The sequence below is a fragment of the Garra rufa genome, chromosome 21 (assembly GCF_049309525.1).
Source record: "Garra rufa chromosome 21, GarRuf1.0, whole genome shotgun sequence".
Lineage (NCBI taxonomy): Eukaryota > Metazoa > Chordata > Actinopteri > Cypriniformes > Cyprinidae > Garra > Garra rufa.
The window spans coordinates 40,714,405-40,737,048 of NC_133381.1; the positions used below are offsets into that span (position 1 = coordinate 40,714,405).

Genomic DNA, 22,644 nt, shown 5'->3' on the forward strand with positions numbered 1-22,644 from the left:
TTTAAAAAGTGAAATCATAATCAATGACCACTTTAAGTACCCCTGAGATTTTAAATAAATATTTTAATAGTTAAGTATCACATTTGCATGGTCACGGTTCTCTGACATTGGTTAATGGTCATATATAATTTCTTTTTTTTTTTAGTAAGTGTATTATTTTGATTGTCATTTTAAAATGATTTATTTTAAATGATTTCATTTTTATGATTTAATTGCTTGTTAGCCTTTCATTAAACTCACAAACCTCTTGCAGTTCCTTTACAAACCCCAGTTTGGGAAACCTTGACCTAATATAATGTTATTAATTACAAAGAAAGAAACATATTTTCTCACTCTTTGCATTTTTACATCATTATGGTACAGGTTTATCCTGTTTAAATCAATGTAATAAATAAGTTAGGTCAAAAGTAATATAAAAGTAATCAAAAACTAATTACTGTAGATTACCTAAAATGTGTAATGTAATGAATTACATACCTGACTACAATTTTTGTTATGCAATTTGTAATCGATAACGGATTACAGTTTGTAATCTACCCAGCTCTGTCTATGCATTTATTTACTTTTAATTGGGCCTAAAACAGTCAAAATGTAATTTTTCCAGCCAAGGCCTTTTTATTTCTGATTTTGAAATCAGATTTACAGTAATAAAATGCATTAGTTATGAAACCAACTGTAGAGAAGACAATAGTGCCACTATTGAGCCCAATTTAGTTCAATAACAGGCTCAATGTTGGAAAGTTCTTCCATTTTCAACTATTTTAATAAAGTTCTCTTTCACTGATGCGCTTTTAAGAGTCTCACACACAAACTGCTGGGATTCTGTTGGGTTTTTATGTGCTCCACTGTGACATATTCATAAAATATAGACTCAAACTGTTCAAAATAAACATTATGAAAGACTATTAGCTATTAGTTCATTCTGACTAGGCAACAGACTGAGCTGCACTTGCTCAAAAATGACTGGAAGTTTCACAGACGAACAGGAAACTCTCCACTAAAGCAGATCTTGAGTATTATGTAGGTGTTAAATAAGGAACTGTGAAGGTTTAGGAGTGTGAAAGCTTACTTTTGACCAATAATTTGACATCGTACCACCAGATGCATGAGATAATCTCACTACGGTGTCTGTGAAATCTACCATTAAACTCGCACATCTGCACAAAAAAACTAGACGTAAATGCATATTTTCATCTCTTAGAAATGTTTCTGTTCAGCAACAAGCTCTTCTGATTTGGGTCACGCTGACAAAGTGCACATAGGGAAACATTTCAGATGCAAGAAGAAATAATGACGGACAAAGCAGGGAAGGCATGAACAATACTGGGAAACATCAGAACAAAGACTAAACAAACACTGAACATGTGCCAAAACAACAGCTGGGAGGCTGAAACAAAAGCCTGAAAAGACCATTTACCGTATTGTCTGGATAAGACGTACATTATTTGTATAGCGCATTTCCCACATGGCTGTAGTTTTTATTTTAAATTAATGAATTTAGCATTGTCATTTATAATAAATGTTGTTTATAATGAATGCCCAAATAACTCATGTTTGTTTTACCTCTATTTTCCATTCCTGTTCTGGTCTGAATATCTGTCGCTGGTGAGTGATGTAAACAAAAATTTTAAAGTAATTGTTTATTTTAATATTTTTTATATAACCAGTATTTTACTTCATTTCAAAATGTAATAATACAAATGTAACTTCTACATTGACTTATCGTTTCCTTGTCAACAATGCAATTTTAATCTTGTAATCCTAGCAATCTTTTGTCTGAAATGCACATTCCTAGCATTTGCAAAACCGCATTTTTTCATCTCAAAAATATATCGAAATTATAACCTATGCTCTCGATATCAAATGCAGAATATTTAATTCATGCATTCATGACCTCAAGGATAAATTACTGTAATGCAGATGTGAACTAAAATTTTAAAGTAATTGTTTAATTTAATCATTTTATATATAACCAGTATTTCACTTCAGTTCAAAATGTAATAATACAAATGTAACTTCTACATTGACTTATTTTTTCCCTCTCAACAAAGCAATTTTAATCCTGTGAAAATTGTGACATGCATCCTTTTTCTTCTAGAAAATATGGTTCTATATTGACAATTGCATTGACACCATCCCACAAATGGGACAATTATAAAAACACTACCACTTTTCATGTAACACAGACTGAAGATCCATAAAACTGAAGCATGTTAGGGCAAAATGCTTTCTAAAAACAGACTTCTGAAGAAGACCTTAGGAAGAGAACAGGTCTTCCCTTTTAATGAAGCTTGCATTTCAAAAGGTTTGCGAAGTATGTGAAGCACGGATCAGAGAGACCTACATGACAAAACATTCATACCACAGATGCCAACATTCCTGAACTGCTGCAGGACAAAGACACGTTTGTCTTGTAATCTGCCCTTTATCCCAAATAAATATTTGATGAAGACAATTCTTAAAGTTACCACTTAGAATTATAAGAATTGGAGCCATAATTCTGAGTTTTTAAAGCAATGAGTCATTAAGGCAAAACACTGCAGGTGAATAGGGTAAAAAAAAAAAAAAAATAATAATAATAATAATAGTTATCATCTTACTTACCTAGTTAATTGGTTACATTGATAATTGCAAACATTTTTTGTATTACAAGTTTTCTAAAATGTTAGGTTTAAATATGCAAATGAGGCATTATTTAATAAAATATGCGCTAATTTGCATACATTTCTAGTACAAAAATCTAAACACTGGATGAAGTCAGTTTCAAAATTCTTGTTTAATTTTTTTTGACATATTAGAGCCAAATGTTTTGTCACTTATTTTGTTCCAAATACTTGGAACAGACAGAAAACTTTTTTTTTTTTTTTTTACAATTTTTGAGGGAATAAAATGATATATGAACAAATCCCTCTGTAAAAACCTTCAGGATATAGACAGGAATAAAAACGTAAAGTTTCGTGAGTGTAAGTGCTACTGAAGTGAAGATTTATGGCTCAGTGTAGGAGAAAAAAAAACTCATTTTGAGAAAACGGCCTTTAAAAATATGGATTGTAACTGAAATCTATTGACACAAATAGATAAAGTGCTATAAAAGAAACACTTAGCAGTGTCTCAGTGTTTCCACAAGTGTGAAAGAATACTTTATGAAACAACAAAAAGCCCAAAAACTCAGTTCTCAAACAGTGTTTTTGCCTGCTGTGTCTCCCCTTAAAGGGATAGTTAACTTAACATTTTTTAATTTGCTGTTAATTTTCTTATCTTCAGGTCACCCAAGATGACTTTATCTACTAGAACAGTTAAGATGATTTTTTAGCTGAAACCATGGTTCTTGCAGATTCATAAAATGCAAGTCAGTGGCTGTCTGTCTTAACTTATGTAGCAAATGTAGCTATTGCTCATTGTGGATATTAAATGCATTAACTAAGATTAACTAAGAGATCTTACTGCAAAGTGATACCTATTGTTCTTTATAATTCTTGTGCACTTTAATCTGTGTAATTTTTTTTTTACTTTATACATTACTTTATTGCTTTATTGTATTTAAATGTTCAGTTATTTTTGTTATAAGAAAATAGTTATTAAATCTGTTATACTGTATTATGACACCACATTTTTGCAAATAAATTTCAATAGCATGATAATACTGTATATACCATGATAAAAGCATTATCAATTAATCGCAACATGAAAAATTTATACCGGCACATCCCTATGCATATTGCATATTTTTACATTTTATTTAAAGAAACCAAATTAATGTATTGTTGACATTTGTGGCAACGAGAAAAGCAATAAATGTTGCTTGAGTGCATGAGTGTTTTCAGCTTATTTATTTTAATTTTAATTTTTATATAAAATTATGGCATGCAGTTACTTTTTAAAACATCATAATTTTAATTAATAATCGCAATTACAATATCAAGGGAATAATAGACAACTGTGTTTTTTGTCCTAATCTATACATCAAACAGAAATAATTTCAAACTGAATAAAAAGTCATTCTGAACGGAAAGTTGTGACTGCCTTCACTATGATTTTTGTTAAAGTGAAATGACTTTTCAAGGGAGGCTGCACCCAAAAATTAAAATGTAAGATATTGTTTAGCATTATATATTTAAAAATGAAATGACAAGCAATAATGAATAGATTTAGGGTCACAGCATTACTGAATAAAGTGACAGAAACACGGAAGCACAGAAATGCATTGTAAACGTGGTGAAGAACCACACAACACTCAGCAACTCTGAAAAAGTAGCACTTCCTCCTGAAGACATGAGTCTATCAGATGATGAAAGCCAAACTCATGTGATGATGGCGGCAGCTGATTTCACACGTTCAGTTTTTGTTGAGATGTTTATTGCACTTTATTGCAGTTTAGACAAAACTAGAAAATCCCAGGTGATTCGCAAAACAGATAATCATTCACAAGCAGCTGATCCTAACTGACCTCATTGCTTACTGCATTTCTGGCAATTAAAATGAACTTAAGAGCTTCCTAAATAGCAATATCTAGAGTTGCCCTACAGGTGTTCTCTAGACGACTATGTAGAAAATGTGCCTGGTTCAACAACTTGTTATCTCTAAAAACATCAGCTAGATTAGTCAAACGACTTAAACAAGGAAGTTAAAGACCGGCACTGGGTTTTAAGCACCATCTGACACTTGAGAATATCACATGCTCTACAGCTTGGGATAATGTTTATTTAGTGGTTTATGATTTTCTCAGCTTGTCTGTGAAAATGTGGACTGGTTTACATGTTTATGTTCTTCAACATTATACAGAAGTGTCATTTTTATAGGATTGGGGAAAAACAAGGGTTTGCTATATTTTGGATCAGTCATTTTGATACATTTACAGCCAAATTGTTATTATAATAATAATAATAATAATAATAATTATTATTATTATTATTATTATTATTATTATTAGTATTATTCAACAATCAAATATCAAAAAATAAATTCAACTGAATTAAAGTCCTATAATAATAATAATTATTATTATTATTATTATTATTATTAAACAATCAAATGAACATAAATAAAATAAAACTGTACTAAAGTCCTATAATAGTAATAATAATAATAATAATATTAATAATTATTATTATTATTATTATCATCATCATCATTATTATTATTAAACAATTAAAATAAATAAAATGAGTCCTATAATAGTAATACTAATTATTATTAATTATTATTATTATTATTATTATTATTATTCGTATTATTCAACACTCAAATAAAAAATAAATTCAACTGAATTAAAGTCCTATAGTAATAATAATAATAAATAATAAGTTATTATTATTATTATTAAACAATCAAATGAACATAAATAAAATAAAACGTACTAAAGTCCTATAATAGTAATAATAATAATAATAATAATAATTATTATTATTAAACAATCAAATGAAAAATTAATAAAATAAAACAGTATTAAACCTCCTATAATAATAATACTTATTATTAAACAAACAATTAAATTAAAAATAAATAAAACTGTATTAAAGTCCTATGGCCCATTTTTCCACCACTAAATAAAAAGTAAAAAAAAAAAAAAAAAAAAAGGGTAATCGCAACTTTTTCTTTTTGCAATTCTAACTTTATAACCTGCAACTGCAAGTTTATATCAAGCAATTCTAAGAAAAAAAATAATTGTGAGATAAAAAGTTGCTGTTAACTAGTTTTATTAAGTTTAATACAATTTTCTCTAAGGAATTGCTACAGTAGTAAAGTGTATCACATAATTACCAAGAAGCAACAAGTAACACATAGGATTCAATGTAAAAAAACCAAATCTGATTATTATTAATAATTTTATTTTTTGAAAGCTGTTGCCTCTTCTGTATCTGCTTCTGAGTTTAAATCATTTTAATATGCATTTGAAAATGCCATTTTTTTGTTTTTATTATATATTCAAATTTAAAATACTAGATTTTTTATTTTACAGTGAAATATTACAAGAGTAATATCACTTAGTTTTTATTTAGTATTTTTTTATATTTAATAATAATAATAATAATAATACATATATAGTCTCATAAAATATTTATAATTTAAAAAACAAAAGTCAAATTGTGAACAAAGTGGATTTTATCGCAAACAAGCAGCAAGTAACATACAATTAAATGTAAAAAAAAATCTGATTATTATTTATAATATTCCATTTTTTGAATGTTGTTCATTATATTATTGTTGGTGCCATGTCACTAATGCAACAAATTATTGTAAAATAGCTGTATTAATGATACTGATATCCTAGTCTTATCTCCTTGCCTTTACCGAGTAACAGTGCTACATTTCAATGGCAGTGAGTTCAGGACTCTCTTCTGTTGTTTTGGACTTACTCAACTTCCTTTGAATCGGAGTTCACAGAAACACACACACACACACACTTTCTGCAGCAGTTTCTTGATGCGGGTTGGAATTCATTAGTCCGCAGTGACAGCGAGCAGTCGAGGCCCTGAGGCGCTGCAGCACACCAACAACATCCATCCCCTCCACCATGATTCACAGTTGGAAGGAGTCTGTGTGTTGGCAGCGGCACGGAGGAAACGCCTCCACTTGACTCACGGACGCCTCACACTCGTCGTAGTAATAGTTTTTGGAGAGCAGTGGTTTCCTCGTGTTGATCATAGAGAGTTTAGGAACACAGGTGTTATCAATCACATGCAGGCAGACCGCAGACAGTATAAATACTTCTATAGTCTCGCAGAACCACACTACTGACTACAGCCGTAAAGTCTGGTCCACTTAGCAGCTCATTCTAGATGAGAACTGCTTGCTAAAGAATACCATAAATAATGCTTATGGAGGGGTAAATGTGAAATCGACAATATCATGATAAAAGGCCAGCATGAACAACTTAAGTTAATGTTATAGTTCAGGACTGCAAAGGACTGAAAACTCAAGAAGAATGTAGTGAAATATGGAAGCATACTATAAACTTTCAATCCACATTTCTATCAATTCAACTTAAGTAGAGCTGCACAATCAATCAAAATAAAACCAAAATGATCTCTCCTTCTCCATCTGCTTCTGAGTCATTTAATATGCATTTTAAAATGCAACATGAACCAACTATCTATATGTGACCCTGGACCACAAAACCAGTCTTAAGTCGCTGGGGTATATTTGTAGCAATAGCCAAAAATACATTGTATGGGTCAAAATTATTGATTTTTCTTTTATGTCAAAAATCATTAGGAAATTAAGTAAAGATCATGTTACATGAAGATTTTTTGTAAAATTCCTACTGTAAACCTATCCAAATGTAATTTTTGATTAGTAATATGCATTGTTAGGAGCTTAATTTGGACAACTTTAAAGGTGATTTTCTCAGTATTTATTTTTTTTGCACCCTTAGATTTCAGATTTTCAAATAGATGTATCTCGACCAAATATTATCCTATCCTAACAAACCATACACCAATAGAAAGCTTATTTATTGAGCTTTCATATGATGTATATATCTCAGTTTTGTAAAATTTAACCTTATGACTGGTTTTGTGGTCCAGGGTCACATATTTTTTATATTATATTTCTTATATTGCATAGAAAAAAAATTTATACTGGATTTTTTTTTTTTTTTTTTACAGTGGAAAATTACAAGAGTAATATCACTTATTTAGTTTTTATTTAGTAATTTTTATTTAATAATAATAATAATAATAATAATAATAATTTATAGTCTCATAAAATATTTACAATTACATTTTTTTTAGAAATTGTTAAATTGTGAACAAAGTGGATTTTTTTTAATCACACTGCATTTTATTACATTTAATTAAAACTAAAACCAAACCCCAATTTTTTTTTTAAATATATATACAATAAAAATAATAAAAACTTTGAAGATTATATTTATAATAAAATAAAATTAAACTTAAAACTATAATTTTTAATGTAAAATAAAATATTTTTTTATATCAGTACAATAAGAATAATATTATATATAAACAAACAGCTCCCAAGGCAAGATTTGTCATTTTCATTTATTTTAACCTGATGAACCTAAATAACTGGAAATGCAAAAACAAGCAAACAAAAAAAAACACACAACATGTAAATACAAAAACTAATTCAACATAATAAAATCCCCATGCAGCCCTAAATTTAAGTATCAATTCAAAAAACATGATTTGAGGAATTATTCATGCCTGTGGATAGAAGGTATCAGAGAACTTGCATGCCAGTGCAAGGAGTGTTGGGAGTTTGATCAAATCACTAAACCCTAAGCATGAGCAGCGGGAATGGCAAAACAGCACTAATGAGATGCGGAGCAGTAAGATGTTACCTGATAAGCAGATGAATGTGGTGTATTCACCAGGGCCTCCGGTGGCTAAAAATGGGATCTTCTTCTTGGTCCTCCTCTTCACCTGCACAGCTGAAAGCATCCTCTCGTCATTGGGAATAAAGATGGCCTTGTTGAGGGCTGATTTAGCACTCATTGTACCTGATGGCGCAGGCTGGGTGACAGCAGGGGTCTTTTAACTCTGATGAGAGAGACATTGAGACAGTCAGCATCTAACAGGACCTCTTTATACTGTCACCTGGAGACACAAAAGGAGGCACAATATGTATCGTTTAAAAGCAGTTTAAGTTACAAAGCTGCTTTGTGAAAGTAAAATGACATTGTCTGGGACTTGATTTTATCCATCAGTTGCTGACTGAACTGTGAAAAGTGCATGGAATGGAAGCAGATCTGAATGTGATTTTTTTTTTTTTCAATGCAGTGTGATTTGCACGTTAAAGAGATAGCTCTCCCAAAATGCTGATTATTTTTTCACTCTCATACAATCCAAGATGTACACTCTTAAAAATAAAGGTGCTTTTGTCTAAATGGTTCCATAAAGAACCTTTAACATCTGAAGAACCTTTCTGTTTCACAAAAGCTACTTTGTGGCAAAAGAAGGTTCTTCACATTATAAAAAGGTAAGAAAGAGATGGTTCTTTAAAGAATCTTTGACTGAATGGTTCTTTGTGGAACCAAAAATGGTTCTTCTATGGAATCACTGTGAAGAACCGTATAAAGCACCTTTATTTTTAAGAGTGTAGGTGACTTTTTTGTTTAGTAAAACAGTCCAAAATATTTTTCGCTAAAACTGTGGTTGATGATTCATAAAATGCAAGTCAGCAGCTGTCCATAATTGCAAATAAAATAAAATTATATCAGGGAAAACAAAATGAATATCTGCGGCTCCTGACGATATATAGAGGTCTTATGAAGTGAAACAATCGGTCTGTGCAAGAACCTGAACATTATTCATAAAATTATTACCTGTAATCCAGAGCCTCAGACAAAAGATTCAGGCTGATGTTCTGTTCACAAACACTTTTTTTAATCGATTCTTGAACCAGTTCACCAAATCGGACTGAATCATCTCAAACAGTTTACGGTTTAAGCAGCACAGATCTACAAGCTACTTAAAGGTGCCACAGAATGCATTGATATAATATTTTAATTAAATTGTTCTCTGAAATCTACATATAAGGTATATGGCATAGGAAAGGGCAAAAATTCTCCAAAATGGTTTTACAAGTCTATTTACAACCCTAGGACTTGTCCCTAGAATTAAATGTCTGTTATTACCTTATTTGGAAGGTTCATGAATAATAATGATGAGCTCTGTTCTGATTGGCTGTTTCACAGAGCGGCTCATTTTCAGTAGCTCACACATGGAGTGAAATATATCTAAAATATATATTTAATCACGGAGCTCGAGCAGCTATTAATATGCGGTTTAATGAAACTGCCGTTTTGAATGCACAATCATTTTACTAGCTTTCCGTTCCATGGCACCTTTAATCAAAACTCACTATTAGACACCTGACAGTCACTTCAATCCAAAATAATGGCATATCTGATCCTATGATGAATGAACTGATTCAGCGCTCCAGTTCCTCCAACAAGTTGATCAAGAGTATTTATTAACTTTATATACTTTAGACAAGTAAAATATCCACATTGTACATCATTATTGGGTGCTTTAATCATTTAATCAACCAGTTTACTGAAAGAAACTGTCTGAAAGAACCAGTTTGAGGCTCTGGATTACATGTTAAATTTCTTGCACAGATTAATCATTTCACTTCATAAGACCTCAATACAATAGAAGTCACAGGTATTAATTTTGTCTTGCCTTTATATGCTTTGTTAAACTCTCAAAGTGCTGGCTGCCATTGACTTGCATTATATGAATCACCAAGACCATGGTTTCAGCAACAACAGCAACAAAAAACCCTCAATAAGAATATAATCTTGGATGACATGAGGGTGAGTAAACTAACAGCACATTTTTGGTTGAACTATTCCTTTAAGTGATGTTTTTTATGTCTTAATCATCAAGGAGGGCATTTCTGGGAGAGATTTACTGTGAAGTACACTCCCAAAACATAATGTTTCTGAGTATTTCCACACTCGCATGTTGACAGTAGATAGCTGCGGGAATGTCCAGTAGTCAACAGTTATCTTTTTGTCTTATTGACACTGAGAGATTGTAGACTCTGCAGGGTTGTTGCAGCATGTAAGTAGGTCACTAAAGTGTGGACAGCTTTTAGATGGGAGCACATGTTGACACAAACACCATTAGTTTAATGCTCTGTACATGAAACTATCAAATCATCCATTAAAAAAAATAATTAAATTACACAACTTTAAAAACAAGAGTACTTTCTTTTTGAGTGCATCTGAATATCTTTTTTTGTTCTAGGTTCTGAACTTCTCTTAAAGTCTCTTTAAATTTGCATAGTGCAATAAGTATTATCTTTGAAAATCCAATAACGTAATATTTAAAGGGACAGTTCACCCATAAATAAAATTCTGTCAGACTTGGTCACCCGTTACAACACAATGACTTCAGCAACAATACTGTGCTAGGAAACCTAAACTTAGTGACCAGCCAGCCACTACGATTAAAATACTGAAAGAATAGCAGATATGAACCTTGACTTTGATTTAAGGTTGTGCCGATAGACGATAGTATCGTGTATCGACGATAGTCAAAGATATCGCCTGTTGCTGATGCCTTTGACTATAGTAAGACGATTATTAGTATTATTATGCGTCAAAAAGGCACCTAACTTTAGCGATGCAGCGCGGAGAGTCGGTTCTAGGATGCCTCAGAAACTTGCCGCGGTATAAACATGCAGTGAAAATGGGTAAAAGATTTATTCATCATACAGTGTACATAGATTAAGTGTAGACAGTCATTAGGATAGCAGAGGTAGTAAAATGTGGTTTAGGCTGAATTAAATATGATATTTGAGAATCCGTCTGTATATAGTAAACATAAACATTTACCTCAGTAACATCTGTATGCGTTAACTAGAATTACGATGCGATAAAATGGCGCTAAACATATGCACGTGAATTACAAGCACATCGCTTCTCCACAATCAATATGAACTGAACTACAACATGAACTGATGACAAAGATCAGACATACAGCGGTAACATTATTGCAATATGACAGGTATAGAAAGATACATTCATTTGCATTCAAGCACGCACATTTACCGCTCACTGAAGATAGCAGAGAATGAAACCGAAAGTAAACTTGAACCCATCCAACAGAACTACCGCCAACGCTCTGTACACGCACAACTTAGTCACACGCACTACCCTTACAAAACGAATAAGGAATTTATTACATATTGACATATTTACATATCATTAAATAAATTAGCATGATATTATCGTGTATCGGCGATCTCACAGGCTGATGATAGGACGATATGCATATGCACACTACTTTGATTTGCAATATGAAAACTCATGGTGAGCTAACTTCCTTAGAAGACCCAAACGAGACACATTACCGTTTCCAACCAGTCTAAACATGTATTTTAAATGTCTTTTGTGACCAGCTGCGTTTAGATTTCATCTCGACCCTCCCTTTTTATTTCTTCACTTTCTACATCAGTTTCATGGGAGAGCAGAGTGTGGCACACAAACAGGATTGAATAACTGAAGCTGTTGAAGAGCGAGCAGGAAATAAGCGAATGGATTGGAAAGGATACGAATGATATCATTAATTTCCATCATAATCTGTGTGTTTTGGCACAACATACCGAGGTTTTGTTACTTTTCCTTAAAACAAAATCCCATAATGCACAAGAGTAGGTGGTCTTTTGTAGCCATTTAAACACATTTGACCACACTTGAGCATCTACAACCTCTGGAAGTGGTCAAAAGTAGACAAGCTAAAACCCAAAGGCCTGGTTTCACAGACAGAACTTAGAGTAAACCAGGATTAGGTCATAGTTCAATTAGGACATTTAAGTCATTTTTATAAACATGCTTAGAAAAAAAAACATTACTGGTGTGCATCTTGAGACAAAACAAAGGCAATGATATATTTTAAGATCAGTCAATGCAAGTTTCTGTTAGTTGAAACAGCTCAGACTTACATTTTAGTCTGGGACTAGGCTTAATCCTCGTCTGTGAAACCGGGGGAAAAAGTACCACTGGTTAATCTTACTTATCTTTTCTGCAATTTCAAACATTCTTGGGTGTTCATTTTAAACAAGTTCAATGAACTTCCTTCTTTCACCTGAACACACACAGGAAAAAACGTTGCTCTAGTTTACAAAAGAAAAGAAAAAAAGAAAATCACATTTGAGGTCCCTTACAAAAAAAGTTTTCTCAAGTGTGCTATTAGTACACTTCTTTTAAACAAACAAAAAAATTGGAAAGAATACATTTAGTCTACTTTTTATGTACTTCTCTTTATGTGCTTTATATACTATACTAAAATGACATTTAAGTATACTTAGAAAACGTCTAAGTATATGTGAGCTACACTTGTGCTCTGAGAATTCTGTACAAAATTTCCAAAACACAAGTGAAAAAGAAACCAAAACCAGCATAACACAGCATCAAAACCAGGGGCGTCACTAGACCCTTTTTACTGGGGCACGTGCCCCAGTAAAAATCTGCTGTGCCCTAGTAAAATGTCAAATTTCAGTTATAATTTACGTTCATAATCACAAAATAAAGCTGAATTAACGCTTCTAAAAGCAACGCAGTTTAACCGAAGACTATGCACGCAAATATCCATGTCTACGCGCGTCTGTGTATTTAACTACAACGCGGTTTTTTATTATTTTATTTTATTGTAGTGATATAAGTAATGGGGGGCCTGTGCCCCAGTAGAGCTTTAGGTCTAGCAACTCCCCTGATCAAAACCATAGATATGTCAAACTGTGTAACGTTAGGGAATAAAATGTCGATCCATGAAGAGGTAATAATGACTGTTAAGCTTTGGGGTGTTGATCGACATATTGATTATCACGATTATCACGTCTTTTTTTTGAGCTTTTTGTTCAAAATGTTGTTTATCTGCTATTTTTATTTATTTATGAAACTAACCCACATTCAAGTGTTTATAAAAAAAAAAATGCATGACGCTAGAATCAAATGTTTTTGTTTACAAGCACCCATATACCATGTTCTTTTTTTTCTTTTTTTCTTTTTGATGTTTTGTATGTTCAGATATTCATATAACAAAATATATACAAATTAATACCTGAATGGGGACATGGGGAAGTATGATGTTCACTTAAAGAAAACTTACGAGTGTACTTGCAGTATAAAACTACTAAACTAATAGTTTACTGAGACTATACTTCAAAGTGTACAAAAATGCAGAAAAAAGTATTTAATTAGTAAACTATTAATATAGACTTGCAATACAAACTAAAAACATAGATGAAAAACTAGTTGTGTACTCAAAGTTTACTACTGTTGTATTTAAAGAATACTTTTATATACTAGAAAGTGGGCCAATTTAGTCCTAAGGAGTATTGAAGTAGTACACTTAAAAGAATACTACTAGTGCACTGATATTTGTATATTTACTACATAAAGTATACTTAAAATATACTTGAACTTTACTTAAGTATACTTGATAAAATAAACTTGAAGTATACTTCTTTTTGGTAAGGCCTGTCAATAGAGACTTACGAGGAGCCTATATTTGGGATCATAAATGAGTTGAAGAACATTTCCAATGAGTCATTTTAGTTAGGATGCTGTCTTAGTAAGAAGCTGCCTATGTAGTCAGCAGACCATGAGGAGCTCTCTGCGTTTAGGACAGAGCTCATCTGTCATTCTCTAAATACTCTACAAATTTCAATTATTGAGATTAATGGGAGGTGTACATTTATGAGCCAGTAAAACCTGATAACGGCTCTTCAGTGGATATTTAATCAATATAAAGCAATGGCCAAAACAGCAGTAATAACAGTATATTCTGATCCTCTTTCAGGTCTAGAGAAGGACAAGCAAAATTTAGCCTCAGACCAAACTCAAGTTGATTTGAGTTATTACTGGAGAGTAGACAAACAAAAGCTGCATGTTGCAACTGTTGCTATTCTTGCATTCATAATGTATGATCATAGAATACATTATAAATGACACTTGTTTTTGTTTTGAAAGATAAGAAACATTATGATATGAAACAAAACTGGACCAAAATTAAATACTGAGCATTGACTTGACCTCAAAAACAGAGTTAAGATAGGCAGCCATCCTCAAAAACCTTAAACAACCAAACTCGGATCTACTCGCAAACTCGTGCCAGTTTGAGGACACACAAATGACGGCGGCATACAAACAAATTCATCCTGTCAGCAGTCATTGTGGACTGGCATCTGGAAGGCTGCACAAATTCATGCTCACTTGTGTAACAGAACAAAGAGCTGTAGTTATAGTCACAATGCCTGAGAAGAGGCACAAAGCTGCTGTTAGCAAACATCAGGCCTGGAGGCCATGCCTTTGTCATTAAAAGGTCAGTGCTGTTGTCGTCTTCTTGGCACGCTGTTGTCTCACCTAAATGAGAGACAAATGGCTTTCAGAAATCCAATTTGCTGTTTTTCCACTTGATGTCAATCTAGCTGGTTCTTTGCACACCCTTAAAACACCTGCATTACTATCTAGCAAACACTCTCACAGTCATACTGCAGGCAAATGTGGCCCAAATCTGATTTTCTTTTGCTCACGTGTCATTTTTCTCATAGCAGTGTGAACAGCATAAACACCACATGAAATCTAATCTTTTCAATTTCGATTTGTGCCACTTCCATATGCGGTACTAAATCCGATTCAGGTCAGATGTTTTGCAACCGCAGTGTGAACAGTCACATTGGAATTCATGCAACTTTTACGTCACCCTAGATCAACATTCATCACTGCAATTCTGCACTCATTGGAGCCACTTCAAAGATTTTACATACCCAAAAATCAAGGCAAAAATCATAATCACGATTATTTTGGTCAATATTGTAATCACAATTATTTAACACGATTATGACTGGGTCCAAAACTTTATATTAGTGATTCATTTAAAAATAGAAATACAACAAATAAAGATACAAATGAAAAAAATAAAATAAAATAAAAATACTGAATACTTTTATGCAAGTCTGAAGTAGTCTACAGAAGTCCTTCATTCAAGAGCATTGAGTGACTTTTCTTTGTATTTTTACATTTTATTAATATTAAGCACAGATACGGCAAATGGAATATTATTTTTTGCTGCTTTAAGAGCCACACGGATCCAATATAATGTTACACATGTATTTTCATTCTCAACTGTTTAATAACTGATAATTTAAGACATAACTGATAAGGGTTTACATAAATAATTACCAAGCGCCTCATTTTGAAATATTTTTGTGTGTATTTGACCTTTTAGGCACGCACCTTGAGCTAAAAGCGAACTTTAAATGTCTGTGTTCTGCTTCGTCTCTGAGCGAGTTTTCTTTCGTGCTTTTAAAACACAACATCAAAGAAACATTAATAAACCAAGCACATCCTGTTTTATGAAAGTCATCTTACATGATTTTGCTGAATTGCATGTGAAATCAGGCTTTTATGGAGGAGCAAAAGCGCACCACTGGAAAGAAGGTGGAATGGGGAGCAATAATCATTTCATCTCGATTACTGCATTTTCATGATCGTTTGAAGCCGAAATTGAAATTGAAACTGAATTTCAATTAATTGCACAGCCCTAGTCAAAACATGAGGGCTTGTATTATAGAAGTCTTCTGTTACATCCTTGTTTTTTATTTTTTATACTGACTGTGCTTAATTTTGCTGGTTTCCTCCTCAACCCCCAGATCAAGCACAGAGACAGCAGAAGGAATAATACTTGTGGCTGCTTTAAGAGCTGCACGGATCCAATATACTGTTACACACATATTTTCATTCTCAACTGTTTATGTTAGTTTGAGACATAACTTGAAGGTTTACATGAATAATCACCAAACCTTGCATTTTGACATACATTTGCATGTATTTGACCGTGTTGCAGCTAGAGCTCCTAATTAAATATATATTTTTATCTGTGTGCCAGCTGAGCAGCTCTGTGAAACAGCCAATCAGAGCAGAGCTCATTATTATTCATGAACGTTCCAAATAAGGCAATAACAGAGTATTTCATTCTAGGGACAAATCCTAGGGTTGTAAAACCGTTTCTTGGGGTTTTTTCGCCCTTTTCTATGCCATATACCTTCTATGTAGATATCAGATGATTTTAAAAACACAACAAATACTACACATTAATCAATTCAGCACATCCCATTTTAAGCAAGTCACGTTACATGATTTTACTGATTTGCATGTGAAATTGTGCTTTTATGGAGGAGCGAAAGCTGGAAAGGGGGCGGAATCAGGAGCAATAATTGTGAAACTGAATTTCAATTAACTGCACAGCCCTAAGTCTGAATTTTTTTTTTTAAATGTCCCTTTTTGATTTTTCTTCTATTGCTGATAAAAGACAGTGACAAAAATACCAACAAGTTCATTAATGATAACAGTTTAATCAGAGGAAAACTGAAGCTGAACCTAGAAAACACGCATGTCAAACCTAAACATAATAAAGCAAGAGAAAAACTGAAGACACTCCAGGAAATATGAGTCACCTACAAAACACATTTATCCCAATTGCATTAAAATATTAAAGAACAGGACTAACAAGTTCATTTGACCTCTGACATGAAACAAACACATGAGAGACAGAAGTACTGGATAGTAAAGTTGAAGCGCTGTTTGTATCTCATCAGCCAACTGGGGCTCTAAGGTTTTTACACCACAGAGCGGAAAATATGACAAGCAGCTCAGAATCCAGAGTACAGGAGGAAAACACATGAAGCTAAAGGCCTGAGACGGACTGAACTAAACCCTAACAACCAAACCCAAACAAATGATTCAAAACAGACCGTTAATGGCACAGGAACAAAGCGTGAGTAATCATTATCTCACTCATGGATGGAGGATAAAACAAAGAAAAAAAACCCCATCTTTTGTTTTAATTGTTTTCATTTTAAAACGATTTATTTACTACTTTTCTTTTTCAGGAATCCCAGTTTAGGAAACTCTGAATCATCACAGATCAGATAGACTTCACCTTTTTACTCATTCTCTGACCTGCAGTATCTCTGAATAAACTCAAAACATCTGAGAGGAATATAAAACCTTAACACAGGAAGGAACGGCTTCTGTTCACGTTCAGCTGGTACATAAATACAAGGGCTGTCCATTTGGTGTGGTGATTCAGCAGTAAGTGAGAATTATTACCAAGAACCCAATGGACAGCCATGATTCAAGAAGCCTGATGTGGACTTCATTATATTTCGACCGGAGTTCCTGAACAGTTCCCTCATAAACCCTAAATCAGACAAGAAGCACGAGGAGCATCTGAAAGAATGAAAAAGCCAACTCAACTTAAGCAGATTTAATCATACCGTAATAGACTAGGATTGATAGTTCTGGACTTTCTTTCTATATACAGTCAAGCCCAAAATTATTCATACCCCTGGCAAATTCTGATTTAAAGTTACTTCTATTCAACCTGCAAGTTTTTATTTTTTATTATAAATGACAAAGACGTCTCCCAGAAGATAAGAATCAGTGTAATTAGGATGCTTTAGAACAGCTTGGACTATTTGGAATGGTATAGAACTTTGGATTTTCCCATAGACTGTGACAGCTTGCAAAGGGTACGAATAATTTTGGACATGACACTTTTTGTTCAAATGTAAATAATTTTAATTGTAATAATATTTTTTTCCACAATGATGCCTCTTGTACATCGTCTTATCTTTTTGGAGAAGCCTGTGTCATTTCCGGTCAAAAAAAAAAACTTGCTGGTTGAATAAAAGTAACTAAGTCAGAATTTGCCAGGGGTATGAATAATTTCAGGCTTGACTGTACATGCAAACTTATTTTCATCATTAATCAAATAATCCTGTAATTCTTTGCTTTACAATGGAATGTTAGAGTTCAGATAAAATTGGAACATAACCAACTGTATTTTTCTTGGATAATGACTTGACGACTTCTGCATTAGATATTATGTTATTCTGACCTTGAATTCAAAATATCAAAACACTATGTTACACGGGAGAATCATCATGGGTGGTGGATTATGGAGAACAGAATAGGAATACAACAATGAACTACATTTTGTAGTTAACATACTAAAAAAATATTCACAAGCTTCAAAAATCTAGCATAATATGAATCTAGCAGTTCAAATCTAAGTTTTTCAGAGACACAATTGCTTCATATGCTGAGGATATATAAAAGAATAGTTGACGCAAAAATGAAAATTAGCAGAAAATGTGCTCCCCCTCAGAAGTTTGTTTCTTCATCACTCATCAGACTTGAAGAAATGTAGCATTACATAAATAGCTGCATTTCCATACCTTAAATTGCGCAAATTGAAAATACGCCTTAGTTGCACAAAAACTCCCATATATCTCAAAAAAGTTTTTATGCTCGCATGAGGTGGTTTTTCAGGAAAACAGCAATGAAAACGGTTCGCATTTACTGTCCACATTCTAATAAATCTAGCCAAAATCCAACAAAAATCAGAAAAAATTAAGTTTCAGTTGCATAACATCAGTTAATAGAAATGCCATCTTCTCAATACTTGTGCAAAGTTTTGTGCAAATCTGTAATGGAAAAGCAGCTACTTGCTCACCAATGAATCCTCTGCAGTGAATGGGTGCCGTCAGAATGAGAGTCCAAACAGCTGATGAAAACACTGCAGTAATCCACACCACTCCAGTCCATCAGTTAACATTTTGAGAAGACAAAAGCTGTGTGTTTGTATGAAACAAATCTATCATTAAGACATTTTTACCTTCAAACTGTTGCCTTTCTGGTAAAATACGAGTCCATAATAGAAGAGGTCTCCTCACATCAAAAACAGCCCACATATTTCTATAGAGCCGTTTTGTTTTTGCTTGTAAACAGTGCATGATCTGTGCAGATTTCTTTCCTGACTCTGACCAGACCACTTTTTCACTGAACAAAGCATTATTATGGATTACAGACTTGTATTTTAACAGGAAGCAACAGTTTATAGTTAAAAACCTCTTAATGATGGATTTGTTTCTTACAAATACACAACGTTCTGACGGCACCCATTCACTACATACGATTCATTGGTGAGCAAGTGATGGAATGCTACAATTCTCCAAACCTGATAAAAAAAAAAAACTCATCTACATCATGGATGACCTGAGGATGAACACAGTTTTAGCCATTTTCATTTGTGAGTCAACTATTTACATTGATCAACACACAAAGTTGATCAAATATGTGACCCTTAAGTAGAACAGGTTTATTTGTAGCTACTAGCAATAGCCAAAAATACATTGTACGGGTCAAAATGATTGATTTTTCTTTTATGCCAAAAACATTAGGATATTGAGCAAAGATCATGTTCCATTGTAAATTTCCTACTGTGTATATATCAAACATTTTTAGTTAGTAATATGCATTGCGAAGAACTTAATTTGGACTACTTTAAAGGTGATTTGATCAATATTTTGCTTTTTTGCACCCTCAGATTCCAGATTTTTAAATAGTTGCATCTCAGCCAAATATTGTTCTATTCTAACAAACCAGACATCAATGGAAAGCTCATTCATTTCAGATGATGCATACATTTTAAAAAAATGGACCCTTATGATTAGGTTACATATGGTCAATGGAAACTCAACTGTTCGGCTTTGATGCACAAAAACCAATAACGTTTGTTATGGTGTGTTAATGTATGTCTTTTGATTTTTTGATAACTGCACAGTTACACCTCAATATAATGTTGTTTAGTTTTTATTCTGACAAACTGACTATGTTAACTAAATTCAAAGAATGGTGACAATACAGTGATTTTCACTCTCAAAAACAGAACCTAAAGTCACACAAACTAATTTTATATCACACCAAATCATATTACACTTTTACTACTTGCATAGACTTTGTGTAAAAATCATATTGTAAAGTGTTACAATTTTGACAGTTTACTTGTAAACCCACCATGTAAGTATTTTCCACATGTTCTCATTCCAAATCTACACTCAGTAATTTTTGTTTTAATTTGCGCTGGCTATATGATACAAGACAGTCGCCTTAAACTGACACTTACCAGCGTCACTGTAGCATTTTGCTAAATGTTTTACATTATTAGACATAGTAGAAATGCTCTATTCACAGTCAGCAATGATGAATTCCTTCCACAAGCAACTGTGGCCAATATCAAGGGTTAGTGAGAAGTATTTGACTAGTCATGTGAGGCTACAGAGATGAATGAGACTTTAAGGAGTATTGTTTGAAACATTATTCATCATTTTTGAAAAGCACTACTCATTGCATGAGTTTAAAAAAAGTACAATAAAAGAGTCTAACATTTAATTTTTGGTAATGCAGACATGAAAATTGCATTTTTTTTTTTTGTAAAATTATTTTTATTTTAAACCCTCTACATTAGCTGCGTTTCCATTACCCTTTAAATTGCGAATTGAAAATACGCCTAATGGAAACACGTCAATTATGTCAATTGCGCAAAAACTCCCATATATTGCAAAAAAGTCGCATGAGGTGGTTTTTCAGGCAATTCAAAAAAGGAATATTTCGCAAAACAGTAATGGAAACATTTTTTTTCTGTTTCAGTTGCCATGACTTATCGCGAGAGGAAAAAAAAAATGCTTTAGACGCATAACATCGGTTAATGAAAACGCCATCATTTCGCAATACTTTTTAATTGACATTTATAAAATAGCGCCAAAGTTTGGCACAAATCTGTATTGTAATCAGCACAAACTGGGCTACAATAATATGTAAGGAACATGAATGTGCATGTTTCTGTTTTTGAGAAAACAATGTTTATGCGTGTCTTATGCAAAGTCACTGAAATAATAAGGTTTCTAATTTTCAATATTGTGATGTAACCTAACTGCAACCAAGACACAATGTTGTGAAAACGAATTTTTCCTTTAGGCGAAACACTGCAGGTGAATAGGGGAAAAAAAATTAACTAATAGTTATCACCTTACTTACCCAGTTTATTGTTTACATTGATAATTGCAAACATTTTTTTGTATTACAAGTTTTCCAAAATGTTAGGTTTAAATATGCAAATGAGGCATTATTTAATAAAATATGTGCTAATTTGCATACATTTCTAGTACAAAAATCTAAACACTGGATGAAGTCAGTTTCAAAATTCTTGTTTAATTTTTTTAACATATTAGAGTCAAATGTTTTTACAGAAGGAATTTTGGGTGTCTCATTTTGTCACGCCGTAATTCAGAAAAAAGACAGGATACAGACAGGAATAGAAATGTCAAGTTTGGTGTGTGTAAGTGCTAGTGAAGTGGAGATTTATATCTCAGTGTAGGAGAAAAACTCATGGCCTTAAAAAAATGTGTATTGTAATTGTAATCTATTGACACAAATAGATAAAGTGCTATAAAAGAAACACCTAACAGTGTTTTTTGGATGTTTTCTTTCCACTAGTCTGAAAAACACTTTATGAAAAACCAAACAACCCAAAATCTCAAACTTGATAGGTGCATGAAAAAAATGCATTTTGCCTGCAGTGTCTCCCCTTAACTTACTAAGGTTTTAATCAAACAATAGTACATTTCTAGCGATGCTGTCTAGAAAGACAGCTTCCAAGATTTTGAAACGCAGCCCAAGTCAGTGTTTCATGACAAGTTTCAGTGTTGCACCTGAGAAATCATCCATTCCTTCTATAGTGTTTATCTCCAATCAAAATAAGCAACAATGTCGCATATCGATAAAACCCTCAATAGTAGAATCCCTGTTAATTGGCTACTTGCTCCGGTCTTCAGTTACTTTAAAAGAAAACTGAAACAGCGTCGGTGTTTGTCGCCAGACACACAATAGAAAGCATTGTGTTGGTTTTATAAAGATGTTATTGAGAGGATTTCAGTCACACAGTGTTTTTGAGAACGAGATTCGCGTTCGGTTACAATACAAACTTACTACCTAGAGTTTCACAACATCTTCATTAGACGTATTAAGTGTTGCTCTTCACTCACTACAGCTCAAATACATCATTACTAGAGTAGTACCGTAGGTCTGGTGATTTTCTTACCTTTTTTTGTGTTCAGCGTTACTCTCTCGTCTTCCGTCTGTGCTGCTTTTTCCATCTGCAGACGTACAAAGTTTGAACCCGCGCTTTTTCTGTCAGACTGTATCTGCAGTGATTAGCGTTCGTCCAGTGTTTACTCTGTAGTGTGCACTGCCTCGACAGCAAAACCGCAGCTGCTGAACTGCGTGGAAATGTGAGTGACGTGGATCAGACGCGCGGCAGC

At 33.0% G+C, this 22,644-nt stretch overlaps 1 protein-coding gene across 1 annotated transcript in view; it reads right to left on the reverse strand.

The window, feature by feature from the left end:
• stxbp6 (syntaxin binding protein 6 (amisyn)) overlaps window positions 1-22,644 on the reverse strand; it is a 43,436-nt gene extending 20,792 nt beyond the window's left edge. Inside the window, exons 1-2 of the mRNA XM_073827148.1 lie at window positions 22,425-22,644; window positions 8,306-8,504 (exon numbers count right to left, since the gene is read on the reverse strand). Of these exons, the coding sequence (XP_073683249.1) occupies window positions 8,306-8,459 (154 nt within the window). The 5' untranslated portion in view covers window positions 8,460-8,504; window positions 22,425-22,644. The remainder of the gene's footprint in view (window positions 1-8,305; window positions 8,505-22,424) is intronic.